This window comes from Electrona antarctica (assembly GCF_951216825.1).
Source record: "Electrona antarctica genome assembly, chromosome: 13".
NCBI classification, from domain to species: domain Eukaryota; kingdom Metazoa; phylum Chordata; class Actinopteri; order Myctophiformes; family Myctophidae; genus Electrona; species Electrona antarctica.
Window position 1 is genome coordinate 23739729 of NC_136794.1, and position 19009 is coordinate 23758737.

The 19009-nt window shown below is 43.4% G+C and overlaps 3 protein-coding genes across 3 annotated transcripts; 1 reads left to right on the forward strand and 2 right to left on the reverse strand.

Annotated features, from left to right (window-relative positions):
• Positions 1 to 347: 347 nt before the first annotated feature.
• LOC306935080 (tubulin alpha chain-like) lies at positions 348 to 5813 on the reverse strand. Its single transcript, XM_079517929.1, has 4 exons — positions 5703 to 5813; positions 3225 to 3447; positions 2358 to 2506; positions 348 to 1418 (listed from the first exon to the last, which is right to left on the reverse strand). Exons 1-4 carry the CDS (start codon positions 5703 to 5705, stop codon positions 441 to 443), a joined length of 1353 nt encoding a protein of 450 aa, XP_079374055.1. The 5' UTR covers positions 5706 to 5813; the 3' UTR covers positions 348 to 440.
• A 3192-nt stretch (positions 5814 to 9005) lies between these two features.
• LOC306934897 (tubulin alpha chain-like) lies at positions 9006 to 11659 on the reverse strand (the record flags this gene model as incomplete). Its single annotated transcript, XM_079517707.1, has 4 exons — positions 9006 to 9980; positions 10088 to 10236; positions 10754 to 10999; positions 11641 to 11659. The coding sequence occupies 4 exons, from the start codon at positions 11657 to 11659 to the stop codon at positions 9006 to 9008; spliced, it is 1389 nt and encodes a 462-aa protein (XP_079373833.1).
• A 3340-nt stretch (positions 11660 to 14999) lies between these two features.
• Positions 15000 to 16253, forward strand: LOC306935704 (protein transport protein Sec61 subunit alpha-like 1; the record flags this gene model as incomplete). The annotated part of the gene is made up of 1 exon (XM_079518879.1): positions 15000 to 16253. The coding sequence occupies one exon, from the start codon at positions 15000 to 15002 to the stop codon at positions 16251 to 16253; it is 1254 nt and encodes a 417-aa protein (XP_079375005.1).
• Positions 16254 to 19009: the final 2756 nt, after the last annotated feature.

Sequence of the window (19009 nt, forward strand, 5' to 3'; positions counted from 1 at the left end):
ACTGTGCAATGAGCAATGTGATTGTTATGTCCATATCAAATAAATAAACATAAACATAGATGGAATAGGCCACCACACTGCTCTGCTGTCATTATAGCTTCCAGGCTACCAGAGAAAATGTCAGATGGAAACTGTGAATGTGCACCCAATACATTTATTTTCTATTTTAGAAACGAAATGCAATCATTCATTAAAGGTTTAAATGTGCATGAGATGCAATTGGATTTATATTTTCAACCCCTCATAGTAGCATTTCAAGTTATGTTAACCCTGCTTTACCCCCCCCCCCCCCCCCACACACACACACACACACACACACACACAAAGATAATCATAAAGTCGTTAACTTGCCATGAGAATATCTTTATTAATACTGCCATGTTACTGTCGCATTACCCGCATAATAACTTTGGAATGTGACGGCAAAGCCTGGAGGATGTTTAATTTTCTTCTCCTTCTTCGTCATCATCTCCTACACTGTCTGTGCCCACCTCTTCATAATCCTTCTCCAGGGCAGCCATGTCTTCTCTGGCCTCAGAGAACTCTCCCTCCTCCATGCCCTCTCCAACATACCAGTGGACGAAGGCTCTCTTGGCATACATGAGGTCAAACTTGTGGTCAAGACGAGCCCAGGCCTCAGCGATGGCTGTGGTGTTGCTCAGCATGCACACAGCCCTCTGGACTTTGGCCAGGTCTCCTCCGGGAACCGCGGTGGGAGGCTGGTAGTTGATGCCCACCTTGAAGCCTGTGGGGCACCAGTCTACAAACTGGATGGTGCGTTTGGTCTTAATCGCTGCGATGGCGGAGTTAACGTCTTTGGGCACCACATCTCCACGATATAGGAGACAGCAGGCCATGTATTTACCATGACGAGGATCACACTTTACCATCTGATTAGCTGGCTCAAAGCAGGCATTGGTGATGTCTGCAACTGACAGCTGCTCGTGATAGGCCTTCTCAGAAGAGATGACTGGGGCGTACGTAGCAAGGGGGAAGTGGATACGAGGGTATGGCACCAAGTTGGTCTGGAACTCTGTCAGGTCGACATTCAGGGCTCCGTCAAAGCGAAGGGAGGCAGTGATCGAGGAGACAATCTGACCAATGAGCCTGTTGAGGTTGGTGTAGCTTGGCCTATCAATGTCCAGGTTCCTTCGGCAGATGTCATAGATAGCCTCGTTATCGACCATGAAGGCACAGTCAGAGTGCTCCAGGGTGGTGTGGGTGGTCAGGATAGAGTTGTAGGGCTCAACTACAGCCGTGGACACCTGGGGAGCTGGGTACACGGCAAATTCAAGTTTGGATTTTTTGCCATAATCAACAGAGAGCCTCTCCATCAGCAGAGAAGTGAAACCGGAGCCAGTGCCACCGCCAAAGCTGTGGAAGATGAGAAACCCCTGGAGGCCGGTGCACTGATCTGCCTGAAAAATGAAAAAATGAAAAATACAATAGTTTTTAGTCAGTTAAAGCTAACTGTAGCCACTACACAAGCTAATCAGTTTGCTAAGGAAGACAAAGGCCGGGTTTCCCAAAGAGAATGTGTGCAGCGAGTTTACGTGTGGTCTTCCACGACATGTCCCTTGGGTCACGGCTGTTTCTGAAAGGCACACGTAAGCGCCTCTCTCAAAACATGCCACACCAACGATGTTGTATTGGTAACTGACTGCAGTGCATGCACATATATACCCTTGTTTTACCCCCCTTTTTTCCATCATCTAACAGTAGCTATATAATTACACAAGGGATTCAGGGATTTAATAGCAATTCCAATCCAGACATCTTGTTGAAATATCATCTCGCTTTTTATAGTGAGTTGTACTGCCCAAAGCACTCTCTCTGTCTCAATGTGAGAGAGAACATGGTCAAGTGACCTATTAACCCACAAATGTTATTCTATTTAATTTGCTTGCATAATTGGGACACTATAGTGTTTTCATATAGGCCTACATTTATTGCCGACATGAGACATCACCTTGACTCTATATTTAATTCATGAATCCAACATTACATTACAGCGGCTTTTACCCATATGTTGCTTGTCACAGCAGCTTCCAATGCGTAAAGTGAGAGAGAGAGAGATAGGGAGAGAGAGAGGGAGGGAGAGTGGTGACAAGTTTCTTCATCTCATTTAGCCGAACTGCGAAATTAAACAAAGAATCGGGTGGTTCATGTTGTATGTAATGTGGCGCGCCTATCCAAAATAAATAGACATACACGTCATTAACACACTGCGCCATGGCTGTCGACAGCAGCGCAAAAGCCAACGCATGGAGTTATAGCCGAATTTTCCTAAATGGGCTGTCACGGGCGATCCAATAATCTTAAAAAAAATAGTTGGGAAGCCTGCCCTGGGCTCTCACCAGTTTGCGAGTTCTGTCCAGGACCAGGTCGATGATCTCCTTGCCGATGGTGTAGTGTCCGCGGGCATAGTTGTTGGCTGCATCTTCTTTTCCTGTGATCAACTGCTCAGGGTGGAACAGCTGGCGGTATGTTCCTGAACGCACTTCATCTGTAAAGTTTTAAGGGAACAGTTTACATCATTAGTACTGTTTTTTTGTTCTATAGAAAGTTGTTTGCTGGCGTAATTATATTATACATTTTGGCCTGGGCCATGGCTCAGTGGTCCAGGCACCTTGGCTGGCAACCCAGGCTGGCAGTGTGCCGCGGGTTCGACTCCCGATCCCGACGGCCTTTACTGCATGTCTTCCCCCATATCTCTCCCCATTTCCTGTCAGCCTACTGTCTGTCCCTCCATAGTCTCGCGTTACCAGACTGTTGCCTCCGTGATTTCCAAACGCTTCATCATACAGTCTGGGCTAACGAAAAAGGTCTCATGAGTATCCGGATACAGCGGAAGTGGAGCCTCCTCGCCACTTCCGTTTCGTCTTTACAGTCGAGCATATTTATCATAATATAAATAGAAAACATCCAAGGCTATAGCTTGTTGCTTAGCAGAAAAGGAAATAAAAATATGAATGGAAATGGCAGCTTCCGTTACTCAGCTCATGGGGGCTATAGTCCCAGACTCTATATAGCATTCGGAGATAGGAATAGTTGTCTGGTAACGCGAGACTAGTCCCTCCATAAAAAATATAAAATAAAGACGAAAGCCACAAAAAACATTACAAAATATATATTATACATTTAAAAATATATATATTTGACCTAAATTGACTATCTAATGGTTACATTCTGGTAAATGGTTCATTTCATTAAGGGTTACTGACCGATGACAGTGGGTTCCAGGTCAACAAAGATGCACCTGGGGACGTGCTTCCCTGCTCCTGTCTCACTGAAGAATGTGTTGAAGGAGTCATCTCCTCCACCAATAGTCTTATCACTGGGCATCTGGCCGTCTGGCTGGATGCCATGCTCCAAACAGTACAGCTCCCAGCAGGCGTTGCCCATCTGGGCTCCGGCCTGGCCGACATGCATAGAAATACACTCACGCTGCGGAGGAAGAGGCAGGGGTAAATTAATCAAAAACATGTAGGCAACTGCAGTTTAAGAAAATTATCAATCTGATTGTATGCCACTGTAATTGTAGTTGTAGCACACACACACACACACACACACACACACACACACACACACACACACACACACACACACACACACACACACACACACACACACACACACAGAAACATCTGAGCATCATCATGAGTGTGTGCCTCATAAAGTTCCCCATCTAAAACATTGATCGACTAAGTGCAAAAAACAGATGGATTTACTTCAGGATACTGTATATCGATTAGACATAATGTCCAACCACCATTGTTGTTGTGATAACTGCACTAAAGGAAACATCTTAGCCACTGAAGAGAAGCTGACTCACTGCTGCCAATATGTATGGCAAAGCAAGATCTTAAGATTACAGTGGCAAGCACATACACAGGCACTCAGGCCTCACAAAAGTCTGCAGGCCAAAGTGGAAAGCAGCTCACCCTTTTTGCAAAAAAACAAATGTTAATGACGTTTAGAAGATTTAGAACATTTTCATGAGGGTCTTTATGTGTGTAATATGTGGTTTTAGATATTTTAGATATGAGCAGTGAGCCCAGTGTCTCTGATGTCATGGACATTGGGCCCACTTTATACTTCCTGGACTACATCTCCAGTAAGACAGCTCTCCCCCTATCCACAAGGAGGAGCAGTGCACCAAAGCATTATGGGAATTGTAGTCTAGGAAGTAAGTGAGCCCAGTGTCCATGACATCAGAGACACTGGGCTCACTGCTCAAATCTAAAATATCTAAAACCACATATTACACACATAAAGACCCCCAGGAAAGTGTTCTAAATCTTCCAAACGTCATTAACATGTATTTTTTTGCAAAAAGGGTGAAGTGTCCCTTTAAGCAGTCACCACACAGCGCATGAGGGCGGGCCTGATGGCTGGGACTCTGGGAGGAAAAGCAGTTGTAGGAAATCCATCCTGCCAATTCCTTCAGCACCAACGAGGTGGAACTAAAAGGCAGCACACAGTAAAACCCTGTGTAAACCCCAGTGTTAATTGTATCCATGTGAAACCCTAGAGTGAACAAATGTAACCAAATAGGCCCTTACACTGAGGATTTTACTGTGCATGTCACAGAGTGGGGACGTAGGAGGCCCAGCCTGCAGCTCAACCAGTCTGTACTGCATTATCCATCCTAGTGTGCCCCTCCCTCTTCGCCTGTGTCTCCTCCCAGGCTCTGACCACACAGTCAGCTCACAGAGTCCAGCTCATAATTCTATGGTCCAGCTGCATAGGGCGGTGCATGGTCAGAGTGGTCCCCCCCTCCCCTCTCCGACTCCGTCTGCCTCTCCCCCTCCCCCCTCTGTCAACCTAAACCCCTCAACAGCTGCAAAATGGCTGCTGAATAACTCAATACAGGCCAGCCCAAGACCACTCCTTGACTTTTCTTCTTTTGTTCTTTCTATCCATCCCCCACTGCCACGATTACCACTCGTTCCATCACAACTTGTGATGGAACGCCTTTTGACAATAACCTGTCATATTATGAAACAAGTCTGAAGATATGATGATCTGACAACACATTGACATTCTGCTTCTTCGGCAACTGTCTGTCTGCTCACTCTGCTGTCTGACTCTGACCTTTGATTGATTGATTGAAATATTTATTAACAGTTTGCAGAATTACAGTACATTTCAAGCACAAACTCAATACAAAGACTGTTAACTGTGAGTGGACGACCCAATTAAGCATTACACTTGTTTACAAGAGGGTCCACCATGTTCAATTCATCAAGACCTACATTGTTTAACAGAATGTATTTTAGCCTCCTATAACCCAATTTCCACATTTCCCCAATAGATAAACAGACCCAGGCAGCACACATACTAAAGTAAACTCTAAAAAAAAACGCGCAGTCTGTTAAAGTCCATTGTGAAGGCATCGCATTGATCGCAAGTTCGCAACAAGCCCTGTGAGCTTGTAGATCAGCTGATTTTAGAAAATGTAATGATTTCGCATGACATGCGCGGCACATGCCCAATTTCATAGACGCCAGTCACGCCAGGTTGAAAGTGACTCAAGAAGAAGTTAGTTTAAATTAAGATGATCCCGAAAGGATACATTTCGATTAAAAAAAGACAAGAAAAAAAAGAAAGACACTTAAGAAATAAATAATGGGATGTCCAGACTCCCGAGGCTACAGGCTACGTCAGCATGCTGCAGCCACTGTCTGACTCTTACTCACCATGTTGTTATTTTTGTGTTCGCCCTTCGGTTGAAGTTGAGGATTCAAGGAGAAGGTAGACAATGCGGCGGAGAGGGAGAGCCCACACTTTTATACGACCGGGTGGACGCACGCGCGCGCACACACACACGGGGCTGCCAGCAAATCATAACCGGCACTGGGCAGCTGTAGCGCGATGCGACAGTGGTTAAAAAAAAGGTCTGCGTCACCACTGTGACACCGTCGGATGCCTGAAATAGCCGATCTACAAGCTCGACACGAGTCGCGGAAGCAACGCGTTTTGAGCTTGTAGATCGGCTACTTTCGGCGCGCGATGCCTTCGTAAGACGAAGTACAACCAAACCAGAGACATTTAAAACAGAGTTGCGACATTGAGGGGTCAGAAAACAGCACTCGAGCGCTGTTCATGCAGCCTGCAGTGTGACAAGCTGGAGTTTGAAATACATTGTTTTCAACAGGGTGGCGCAAATATCATCAATTTTAGGCACGTGTGCAACATGACAACTTTATCTATTTCTCTGTTTTCCTCCCACTAGTCTCTGTGTATTTAGTAACGCGTCTAGGACTCTCTCTCTCTCGCACGCACGCTAACGCGCACAGCCCCGCACACACACACACACACACACACACACACACACACACACACACACACACACACATTTGATTTTAGTGCCACGTTCGACATTATTGATCACAATCTATTGCTTGACAAACTTTCATGTTATGGTTTTACCTTATCTGCACTAAGGTGGATAAAAAGCTATTTATCCAGCAGATCACAGAGAGTATACATAATGGGAGTCTCTCAGACACTAAACATATTCACTGTGGAATTCCACAAGGAAGTTGCTTGGGTCCTTTGTTGTTCACTATATTTACAAATGAGAAATGACTGACATGCCACTGGTCTTAGACAGGGCCAATGTAGCCATGTATTCTGACGACACTACTTTGTATATGTCTGCCACTAATGTGGAAGATCTGTCTGTAGCTCTCAACAAGGAACTAGGCCTACAGAACATATCAGAGTGGGTGGTGAACAACAGGATGGTCCTGAACATCTCAAAGACTAAATCCATTGTATTTGGATCACAGCATACATGCTCAAGTCAAAACCCAAATTGAATCTGAATCTGAGCGATTTAGCAATTGAGCAGGTAGATGAAATAAAACTACTTGGGGTTACATTAGACAGTCATTTAACATGGTCTACTCATATTGAAAACATAACTAAGAAATGGGAGGGGGTTTGTCCATGATTAGGAGATGTGCATCTGCTGTCCAGGTCATCCAAGCACTAGTGATATCCCACCTTGACTATTGTCCAGTTGTGTGGTCCAATGCAGCTAAAAAGGACCTGCGTAAATTACAAATAGCCCAGAATAAGGCCGCTCGCCTTGCCCTGAACTGCAATACTAGATCTAATACGCACTGTTAAATCATCAGAAGCTGTCATGGCTGTTAACAGCCATGACAGCAGAGATTAGCTGCTATAGTCTGGCTGGATTTTTTAGGAACATTTGTTCAAATAAAAAAACAAAATGCTTATATAAAAATATTCATTATACCAGTGATAGACACAGACATAATACCAGACATGTTGCAATGGGTCGATTTACAGTGCCTAAGCCAAGAACAATGAAGAATACAGTCATGTAGGGCAATGACTTTCTGGAACTCTCTACCAGTACGCATCACAGAAATTAAGGGTAAAAGGCATTTTAAGAAAAGACTGAAGGATTTAATGGCGAAATTGTAATTCTGTTTATGTCAATATACCAGTTAATGTAATCTAGAGTGAATGCACTAACCGTATTTGTTATGCTGTAATGTATTTCTTTTTTTCCCCCTTTTGTGATATCTGTAATGTTTTTATTTCATTTTATTCTTTGAGGACCCCAGGGAGAATGGTGTAACAGCTAATGGGGATCCTAAATAAACTAAACTAAACTAAACACACACACACGCACGCACACACACACACACACTACACCTGACCTGTTACAGAAGGGGTATTTTCTGCCAAACAAATTTGTGTTAATGTCTTTATTGAGAACATTTATAGTAGGTGTATTACATGTTTAGGAAAATACATTGACAAGCTATTATACATCCCCCTACTCAAAGTAACACAAACCAAATGGCAACAAATAATATGATATGCAACACCATGATGTAGCATAATTCCATTAATGATAAAATAGGGTTATATAGGCACATCACATATTCATAAACCTCTCATATCTGGACTAGTACGTGTTATAATGAAGCCTACTAACGTGAAGCTTTTCTCCAACCCCCCTCAGATTCACAGAACTATGAGTCATAGATAACAATAGTAGTAGTGTTGCTGCAGACCAGTGTGTCGGTCTGAGATGTTCTCATGTGTACCAGCGAGTGAGTAAAGTCACTCAGTTATTCATTTTTTGGGGCCCCCCCTAGCGCGCGTGTGCGCAGAACTTTCGAGTTTTTTTGTGTTTTTATCATTTTTTTAACCTAAATTTAACAAAATCAATGGCCAATGAAGGTCCCCAGGAGCTTTTTTCAGGGCCTCAAACCCATTACAGGGCTTTACATTTTCCCAGAAGGGCCCCTGAGAGCCAAGGGCCCCTGGGCCACGGCCCCATTGGCCCAATGGCTAATTTGGCCCTGGTCCCGCTCTCATATAGAATGGTATGTATGTACTGTAGAAACCCACACAACAGCTCTTTCATCACATAAGGCTACATTCTACCATGGGCCCCGGGTAGGAGGGCGTGCAACAGAGGGACTTGGTGCTGGGTGTCTACTGTTCGGAGCCACAATGTATTATTTTAAGATGGTCTATGAATCCCGAACATTTTGGCCTAGATTTTTTAATGGGTTGAATTGCAATGGAAGCTAAGATTTTATAACCACATTGAAAAAGGAAACAATTATTTTGAATGGCAGCACATAACACATACATAACTCATGTGTATCAAGGTTCATACTGTCAGTGTCACTGTATCAGTAATTCTGATGATTCGCTTTAGATTGAAAGATGTCCCCAGTTCTATTTTGGTCTTCAGTGGATGAATCAAGCAATTATTTGTGTTTGGATAATAGATTGGGCTTTTACAAAAAATTGTCACTTGTTGTATTTGTTGTGTTGATGACAATAAAATTAACTATTCAATCTATGAACTGGCTGGGTGACATTCTCTGGTTATTCTTCTGAATTTCTAAATATAAATAATTAGGCTATTATATTGAGTATTCCAACTACAGAAAAAAATGTATTCTAAATAAATGCTGGTTAAGCAGATTCAAGCCACGAATCATTCAGTATTCTTCTCCTTCATCCCCCTCTTGCATGTTGTCAGTGCCCACCTCTTCATAATCCTTCTCCAGGGCAGCCATGTCTTCTCTGGCCTCAGAGAACTCTCCCTCCTCCATGCCCTCTCCAACATACCAGTGGACGAAGGCTCTCTTGGCATACATGAGGTCAAACTTGTGGTCAAGACGAGCCCATGCCTCAGCGATGGCTGTGGTGTTGCTCAGCATGCACACTGCCCTCTGGACCTTGGCCAGGTCTCCTCCAGGAACCACTGTGGGAGGCTGGTAGTTGATGCCCACCTTGAAGCCTGTGGGGCACCAGTCTACAAACTGGATGGTGCGTTTGGTCTTGATCGCTGCAATGGCGGAGTTTACATCTTTGGGCACCACGTCACCGCGATACAGCAGACAGCAGGCCATGTATTTACCATGACGAGGATCACATTTCACCATCTGACTGGCTGGCTCAAAGCAGGTGTTAGTGATGTCTGCAACCGACAATTGCTCATGATAGGCCTTCTCGGCAGAGATTACTGGGGCGTATGTAGCAAGGGGGAAGTGTATACGAGGGTATGGCACCAAGTTGGTCTGGAACTCTGTCAGGTCAACATTCAGGGCTCCGTCGAAGCGAAGGGAGGCAGTGATCGAGGAGACAATCTGGCCAATGAGCCTGTTGAGGTTGGTGTAGCTTGGCCTCTCAATGTCCAGGTTCCTGCGGCAGATGTCGTAGATGGCCTCGTTGTCCACCATGAAGGCACAGTCGGAGTGCTCCAGGGTGGTGTGGGTGGTCAGGATGGAGTTGTATGGCTCCACTACAGCGGTGGACACCTGGGGAGCTGGGTAGATGGCAAACTCAAGTTTGGACTTCTTGCCATAATCGACAGAGAGCCTCTCCATCAGCAGGGAAGTGAACCCAGAGCCGGTGCCTCCACCAAATGAGTGAAAGATGAGGAATCCCTGAAGTCCAGTGCACTGGTCAGCCTGTAAATGTAATGTTTTGAACATGAGAATATACAAAATGACAATTGCATTTACTCTATATACGTATGTGTATCTGTAAGCTTGTTTATCAACACGATAGAGCTCACCAGTTTACGAGTTCTGTCCAGCACCACATCAATGATCTCCTTGCCGATGGTGTAGTGTCCACGGGCATAGTTGTTGGCTGCATCTTCCTTTCCTGTGATCAACTGCTCAGGGTGGAACAGCTGGCGGTATGTTCCTCTACGCACCTCATCTGTAGAAAGAAGCATCAATTACCCCTGGTGCAAACACATCCCATCTCACAGTAATTGCACTCTTTGGGCAGTATTATGCGTGTCTTAAGTACCAGGTCTTATTACTTAACTTAAGACCTGGAGGCGTGATCAATGCCATTTGGCCACTCAGAATAGCCAAATGGCATTGACCACGCCTCCAGGTCTTAAGTTAAGTCATAAGACCTGGTACTTAAGACACGCATAATACTGCCCTTTGAATCCTATAATATAACGGTTAAAATCATCTTAAATGTGTACCTTGTATCCGTTGCTATAATAACGGATGTCACTGTGTCATCATAATGTATGACAATTCAATCTTATACTAACACAAATGAGAGTTTACATCGGGGTAAAAAAACAGACATGCTAACTAATCAATTATCTCATAAAAAGCTTATCAGTATTCTTAAAACATAAATCACAGATGCCCATGAATTAAAAAGTCAAATTTCCCTAAAACAACAGTTAAACAACTATTTACTGTGCACTGACCAATAACAGTGGGTTCCAGATCAACAAAGATGGCTCTGGGAACATGTTTCCCAGCCCCGGTCTCATTGAAGAAGGTACTGAAGGAGTCATCCCCTCTGAAGTTGGCCTTCTCACCACCAGCAGGCATCTGGCCGTCTGGCTGGATGCCATGCTCCAGACAGTACAGCTCCCAGCATGCATTGCCAATCTGAGCCCCAGCTTGACCAACGTGAATTGAGATACACTCACGCTGCAGCAAAATAACAACTCAGATTTAGTTTCAGGCGGAATATCTAGATACTACTCAGATATCAACTGGAATGATTTCCTAACACTTCTTTTGACGATCTGAAATCTCAGTCTGGTTTAGAAATGCATCATCCAATCCTCCATCTATCCAAGAGATAATCCTGGCATAATATACTAAAAATACTAAACTACCTGAATCCATCTAATTCCATAAGTGGAAATAAAAAACAGTCCAGTAAAATGTCCCTTTCTATATATATCTATAAGCTATTAGAGAAAATAACTGCCTATCAGTCTATCCAAAGCTATCTCACCATATTGTCCTTTTGTATCTCTCCTTTCCGACGTCCAGGTATCGGTATGAAGATGTGATGTAGTAGGACAGTGTTGTGTGTGACTGCTTTTATATGGCTCAGGTTCAAAAGTGATCTGATCTGAGTTGTAATATGAGAATACACTGATGAAACCATGATAACATCACCGTCCGCTCCACAAACCTCACGCACAATGGGAAAGGAGGTTAATGCCATACGTATTGTCTGTGGATGTGTGGTGGTGGGTGTGTGCAAAGTGTGCAGCATTTAAAGAGAATTGCCTGGCCCAGGTCTCCAAGTTTTTCTTTGTTGGAGACGGTTTATAATATAGTGCAAAAACTATACCATAGTCTTTAGTATCCATCCTAAACTCATTAATAAGCAACTCAAACCAAGTGCATATAATAGTCAATCCCTTTGGGGATGCTTTACCTATTTTATGCTGTTCCCGTTGTGGACCATTATGTTCAATTCAATGACGCTATGCTGGTAGGCAAATCAGAGCTCCTATTGTATTCCTGACATTCATTCAGCTGACACCTATTAAGGTGATGTACCTGTATTCAGTTACCATACTCTCCAAGGGGTTGAAGCATCATATAGGAAGCATGAAAAGTTTCAAAATGCATTGTGTTGTTTTCTAAAGACTGTTAGCTCAGTGTGTGGGAGAGAAGATAGCTTCAATGGTGAGGAAACACATTGTTTGCTTCCTTTTAACCACATGAACCCTATTCTGGGCATGTCATGAATGAGTGCACATTCCTCAAAAATAGCAGATCTACAAGCTTGATGTGTTGTGAGCTTGTTAGATCAGTTAGTTAGATTTGTTGTAGAGGGAACACATGATTGATGGGTAGTAATAGGTATAGAGGGTATGCGCATGCTTAAAGTGAATGGCACATCGAGTGGCAAATCGAGTGGCAAAGCAACTGAGTTTAACATTGTTTAATGTTGTTTAATGCAATCAGATATGACTTTTCTTTTTGGATGTATGGGCTGTCAAGGCCAGAAAGTAGTTTTTTGCCACTCAGTAGGCATTCCTGCATAACCTCCGGGCATACTCTCTATAGACCCCTGGGGGACCAATGAAGTAAGTATAGGGTTTGAGTGGTCAAAGGCTTTCCCAAAAACATTATTACTCCATTCAGATTACTTAAATGAAAAAATTCAATTATAAAAAAGTACATATTTATACATAAGCATAAATCGTTACATATCCATCCCTATCCAAATATTCAGTTGAGTAGAGAGAAACGACAATATTTTTTATTTCGACAGGAATCAATAAAGGCTTTGATGTCTTGGCGAAGTGTGCAACTCAGGCTCTTTTAAAACAAGTTTGACAGCTTTCCAAGCTAGCTGTCTTCCACCCTTAAGGGTTCTGATACAGTATATGCTACTGTAACAGTAGCTGAGTTCAAAGTTTGGGAAACGTAATCCATATGTGACATTTCATTTAGTATACAGTAGTTTACAGACACTTAATGATAATGATGTGTTATCCTTAGGCCTATACATGCAACGTCAATAAAAATGACTCTATAGTTATAGCATTAAAGGAGAATTCAATACTAGAAGGCTTTCTTACCTTTATTTGTAGTTGTTACGTCCCCACCAAAGAGGTCCAGGTGTTATTTTGTGCCAAAGTGCATTATTGGCTATTTCCCCTACCATAAGCCCTCAATGGGGGTTGGGTTGTCGATTTCCATCGAGTATAGTAAAGTGTGTCGCTTGGGATACTATTTACATTATGAAGAGAGGATATATACAAAAAATATTTTTTTTTGAGCGATGGAAATAAGCGAATTAGCACAACACCCCATATTCAATTCAATGCAATTCAATGCAATTCATTGAGGGCATTATGGTAGGGGAAATAGCTAATCCGCTTTTGCACAAAATAACACCTGGACCTCTATGTTTAACTGCCAAAAGCACGCACGCACGCACGCACGCACGCACGCACGCACGCACGCACGCACGCACGCACGCACGCACGCACGCACGCACGCACACACACACACACACACACACACAAACACAGTCTCACACAGTCACACACAGTCACGCACCGACCCACTACCAAACTAGATAAAGTGCCCCTCGGGGCACAGGTCTCCACCAGGGCAGGTCAGGTTGTGGCCTCCTGGTGGCGCTATAATAGGCCAATGTGAAAAGGGTGCTATTTCTTCTTACGCCTTGGATGGCAATTGGATGATTTGAGGCATTTCAAAAATCCACCTGTTGGTGGCGCTATAACAGCTATAACTGAAAAGGGTGGGATATATTCCTCAGCCTAGTAGGAAAGTCAGTGAAAGATTTCACGTTACCAAATGACTTGCCAAACATGGACCCTATACTTGATACAATCATATAGGCACAAAATGACAACACTTTTGAAGCTGAAGGAATCAGCACTCAGCAAAATAGTTATTTTATTGCCATCCATGGACTGTTTTCCCTATCATCATAACATCCATGTGTGTCCCTGCCCGGTCCTGTTCCTTGTCAACATTGTGACAGCCAAGCCACTTGGAACAGATACCACAGGTTTGATTGCACCGCTGCTCATCGCTGCAGTTTCTGTCCCAGGGCTGTGAGAGTTCTCAAAATATCAAATACAAGACATGAGCATGTGTGTATAGATCATGGGAACAACACTCTGGTGCTCCTATAGTACTGCAGGTAGCATACTGTATGACATGTTGCCCAAACATACCAGAACCAATGCAGTTGAATGTGGGCTGAATCCGAGCATGGTATACTTATTTAAGGGTATATGTTTTCTGAGGTTGGAAACCAAGGTATTTGTTATTCTGAATATTATGGGCATATGTTCATGAAGTTAGAGTTGGCAGTTCGATCATTGAAATGTTGAACAAAGTGCCCCTTCATTACGACTTGATGTATACCTTACCACTCATACCTGAGGCAATGCCTTCAGGTCGGGCTGCCACAGAGAAAATATGCTATTGTGTAATCGACTAAGTAGCGGGCATGTCAGTTTACCAATTAACTTTTTCTCATATCTTCTTTTGTGACATGATATTATCCAGACAGGGAGTTGAAAAGCATTAGCACCTCCCCGGCGCCTCCCCTGGTCGAATGTGGAATTAGATTTTCCAACTGACTTCAGTTCAGTCGACATGCACACGCACACGCACAACTTCCTTGATAAACATGGAAGCGGCTGACTAAACAAGCGATTTAAACGCTCACATAGCGGCCAGAATCTGTAGTAGACTCCATATTTGGCCATGATTGACCTGTAACATTCTAGCACATGACAACAGGGTAAACACTGCTTAATTGTATAAAAGCAGTACACCCTCAGTACTGCTGAGAGTGTACTGTATAGACAAGACTTTCCAAGTGTTTTCCTTAATTGCTGTCCCCAACAAAGACGTCTTTGAACCACACAGGCAATCTCTCTACGTTCTTATTCACCACTGCATCAAATTCTGATCCCAACCAATTTCCACTTTCTCCCAAAAGTATTTTACATCAAGGAGAGAAAGCCGAACCAGTATACAATGGACCCCTGCATTGGAGATAAAGTTTTACAATTCATCAAGCCGTTCTCTGCATTTGTGCCAGAGATTCAGAAACCACAAAAAAATGTTCAGTTTAAAGAAAAACTACTGTTCACGGCCATCACATTGTTCATCTATCTAGTATGCTGCCAGATGCCACTGTTTGGCATTATGCCGCCAGACTCGGCAGATCCCTTGTACTGGATGAGAGTAATTCTGGCTTCCAACAGAGGTACTCTGATGGAGCTGGGTATCTCCCCCATTGTGACATCAGGCCTATTCATGCAGTTTTTTGAGGTTGGAGGCACCACCAAAGACAAAACCCTTTTCGACAAAGCACAGAAATTGTTTGGAATGATCATCACCATTGTACAGGCCACTGTATATGTTATGACTGGCATGTATGGGGATCCCTGGGAGATGGGTCTTGGAATTAGCATGCTCATCATCCTCCAGTTGTTTGTGGCCGGTCTCATTGTATTGCTGTTGGATGAGTTGCTCCAGAAGGGGTATGGTCTGGGTTCTGGTATCTCCCTATTCATTGCAACAAACACCTGTGAGAACATCGCCTGGAAGGCCTTCAGCCCTATCACTGTTAACAGCGGCAGAGGTACTGAGGTTGAGGGAGCCATCTGTGCTCTCTTCCATTTGCTCGCCACCCGCACGGACAAGTTGCAGGCTTTGACGGAGGCTTTCGGGAGACAGAACCTGCCCAATGTATGGAACCTTATCGCCACGGGCATTGTCTTTGCTGTTGTCATATACTTCCAGGGCTGGAGGGTGGACCTGCCCATCAAGTCAAACCGCTTTCGTGGTCAGGTCAACACTTACCCAATCAGGCTGTTCTACACCTCTAACATGCCCATCATCCTGCAGTCTACCCTGGTCTCCTACCTCTACTTCATCTCCCAGAAGCTCTCCACAAATTACAGCGGCAACTTCCTGGTCAACCTCCTGGGAACCTGGTCTGACGCCGCTAGTGACGGGCCAGCTCATGCCTACCCAGTGGGTGGTCTCTGCTACTACCTTTCTCCAGTACACTCCTTTGGTTCTATTCTGCATGACCCAATTCATGCTGTCATCTATATCCTTTTCATGCTCGGCTCCTGTGCCTTCATCTCCAAGAAATGGATTGAGATCACAGGATCCTCTGCCAAAGATGTAGCTAGGCAGCTGAGGGAACAACAAATGGTTATAAGGGGATACAGAGACACAAGTATGGTGACCGTGCTCAACAGGTACATCCCCACAGCTGCCGCCTTTGGTGGACTTTGCGTAGGAGCGCTGTCTGTCATGGCCGACTTGCTGGGTGCCATTGGTTCTGGTACAGGAATCCTCTTAGCTGTGACCACTATATACCAGTACTTTGAGATCTTTGTAAAAGAGCAGAGCGAAGTTGGCAGCCTAAGAGCACTGCTGTTCTAGAAAGTATACAGATTATATCCTATATATATTCTCTATACTTACTAATACATTGTCCCATTATTATGTAACTGACACATTTGTTCTGTCAATAGTACAAGTTTGGGGTTAATTATGAGAAGAGATGCAACGTTTACAGGCATGACAATGTGGGTTCAGCATCAACTCAACTAAACTTTTATTTATAGAGCACATTTCAAATGACAGAGGACAACCAAAGTGCTATACAACACAGCAGGATAAACAACAATGACACAAACAGATATACAAATACATACAGCAATTGCATCGCCAGGTGGAGTCCCCTTGATGCCCCCAAATTGCCCTCAAATTTATTCGATGTCCATAAAACTAGAAAAGTGCACAACTGCACACTCCTCTGAGCGCAGATCTCCACCAGGCCCGCTCGCCTATCCAGGGCAGTTCATCTGCTTGTCGTGTTTTAATTCAGCAAGGATTTGCTTTAGGATTGTAGGCAGTAGAAGGGCATATTATTATGTTAATGTGTGGAATTTTGAGGAATAGCTGTGCGCTGGGCTAAAAGGTGCGGTAGGGGTGTTTTGTTTATAAAATCAGCAGCAGCACACTGCACGTTACGGGTCAACGTGGACCACAATTTTGCCCCCTCCTGCCTGCTTGGATCAGGTCTACTGGCGTAATAGTGAGTTGCGCACTCATTACTTGCGCAAGCAGGGCGTGCAAGTAATGTTATCAGTCAGGTGCTACTATGCGTATGTCCCTTAGCAGCATGATATGACGTCATATGCTGGCACGGTACATACGGAAGCAGACCGTGCAGGTATGTTTTCCGTCATGCTACGAAGCGTATGTCCCATGACGTGATGAAGATATGTACCAATGCCAGGGTATAATTGGTTTACGATGGTGACGTAATGATGATATGTTTCAGTGTCGGGTGGATTAAAGGGACATACGCATCAAACCACCCGAGTAACCACATTATACCACTAATCAACTCAGAAATTACATATACATACATATAGGCATATGACGTGATGAATATGTACCAATGCCAGGGTATAATTGGTTATCGATGGTGATGTAACGATGACATGTTTCAGTGTCGGGTGGACTAAAGGTAATGCCAATATACATGTATGTAATCTGACACCACTGCCATAACAGGCATAAGTAATCATTACCATACTTCAAAATACTACTTTTTTTCCTCCAAAAGCAAGGTACGTAGCAAATAGCTAAACCTAATAATTCAATATTGCAAACGTTCTTTCACAGAGAGGCTGAGATTTGAAAGTTTGTAGCGGTCTACAGTACTTGCACGCTCTGCTTGCGCACTAGTAGGCCATTTATGGCCTACTTGTGTGCAACAAGCAAGTAGGCACTCGACAGAGTGCAGTTCTAGTTCATTGTTATTTTTGGCGGAGGCCTAGTCCAGAGTGACAGACGTACAGTATCCAAAATCACACAAACCCGCTGTACACTTGTTATGCTTTTCTTTTCTTTCTTTTTTACTATTATGTGTCCTGACTTATCCAAACGTGCCTGATATGATGTGCAGAGAATATACAAATATACAGTTTCTCCTTCATAAATGGATGAACTAGAAAGATTATTATACAGTCAGGTCCTGTTTGGCTCATCGCTGGACATCATTGAACAGTTTCTTATATGGTGCTCATGTTCTGTAGTGTTTAAAACAGTGGACTGTGCTGAACTTTTCCTTTCATCGCCCAGTGTAGACAAAGAATACTCTGGACGTACAACAAAAGACATGTATTCACCTTTAGCAACACCCGCTCGTTCACGAGATATTGTAAATCTTAATATTACATGAACAAAACATTGCCAGTCCTCATCCATTTTCAAAATCATTGGGTTGACAAGTTGATCTGATCTGAATTGCACATAGGGAGTGAAGAACTGATTAGCTTCTCCCAAATATAAGTGCATTGTCATTCTAGCTACAGGTTTATGGAATCTGTAGACCCGGCAATGGAAATGCGGCTATGGACTAGTATTAGTAAATTAACAGTGAAATACATTTTCTGCTTTTAAAGCAAACAAAGGGTTCATCCTCCGGACAGCACCAGGGCACGGTAAATGATATACTGTAAAATAAATCACACTTGTGTGATGTGAGGGGCGCTCTTATCATCATACATCATCACAATTGCCGTCCTCACTTTTCTATCCTCATTTTTGAGGAGCACTATAGCCCCTCCGATATACAGCTTTTCGTCCCGTCACGTCTCACATTTGCCATTGACAATGAAAGGAGAATTTACGTAATATGTGCCTGAAATATAACGTAAATTTGTGGCAACACAAACATTAAATGCCATTGACAATGAAAGGAAAATGTCATATGTAGACGAGCAAATCGGCTATCCAATCACATAAATTCAGTTGTCATCTTACATTATCATGGTGAAAAGATGAGTTTTTAAAAAAACATTGTAGGCTATCATGGTTAAAAGATAATAACATAAGTTGACAAATTAATTCATGAAGAAGTATATTCATTTTTTATTGGATGATGTACGACGACAAGAGCGCCCCTCACTTCACACAGGTGTGATTTTTATACTCACATTCCGACACTGGTCACTGTGCATGGCACTGACAGCAGAGAAGAAGCTCTCAAATGTTTTAACCAAATATTAAAGATACAATAACTAAACATAAATCTCACTTGAATTGAATTGCAATACTTTAAGATTTCATCATTCAAAAATGAAGCCCACCCTAGCCCGACAACAAACATGTGTGACGCACTG

Bases quoted from the DNA above. Each gene is read 5' to 3' on its own strand.
- LOC306935080 (XM_079517929.1), bottom strand. The intron at 2,507-3,224 runs GTCAGTAACCCT...AAAACTTTACAG, and splicing joins CCTGGAACCCACTGTCATCG to ATGAAGTGCGTTCAGGAACA. The intron at 1,419-2,357 runs GTGAGAGCCCAG...TTCATTTTTCAG, and splicing joins TGGACAGAACTCGCAAACTG to GCAGATCAGTGCACCGGCCT.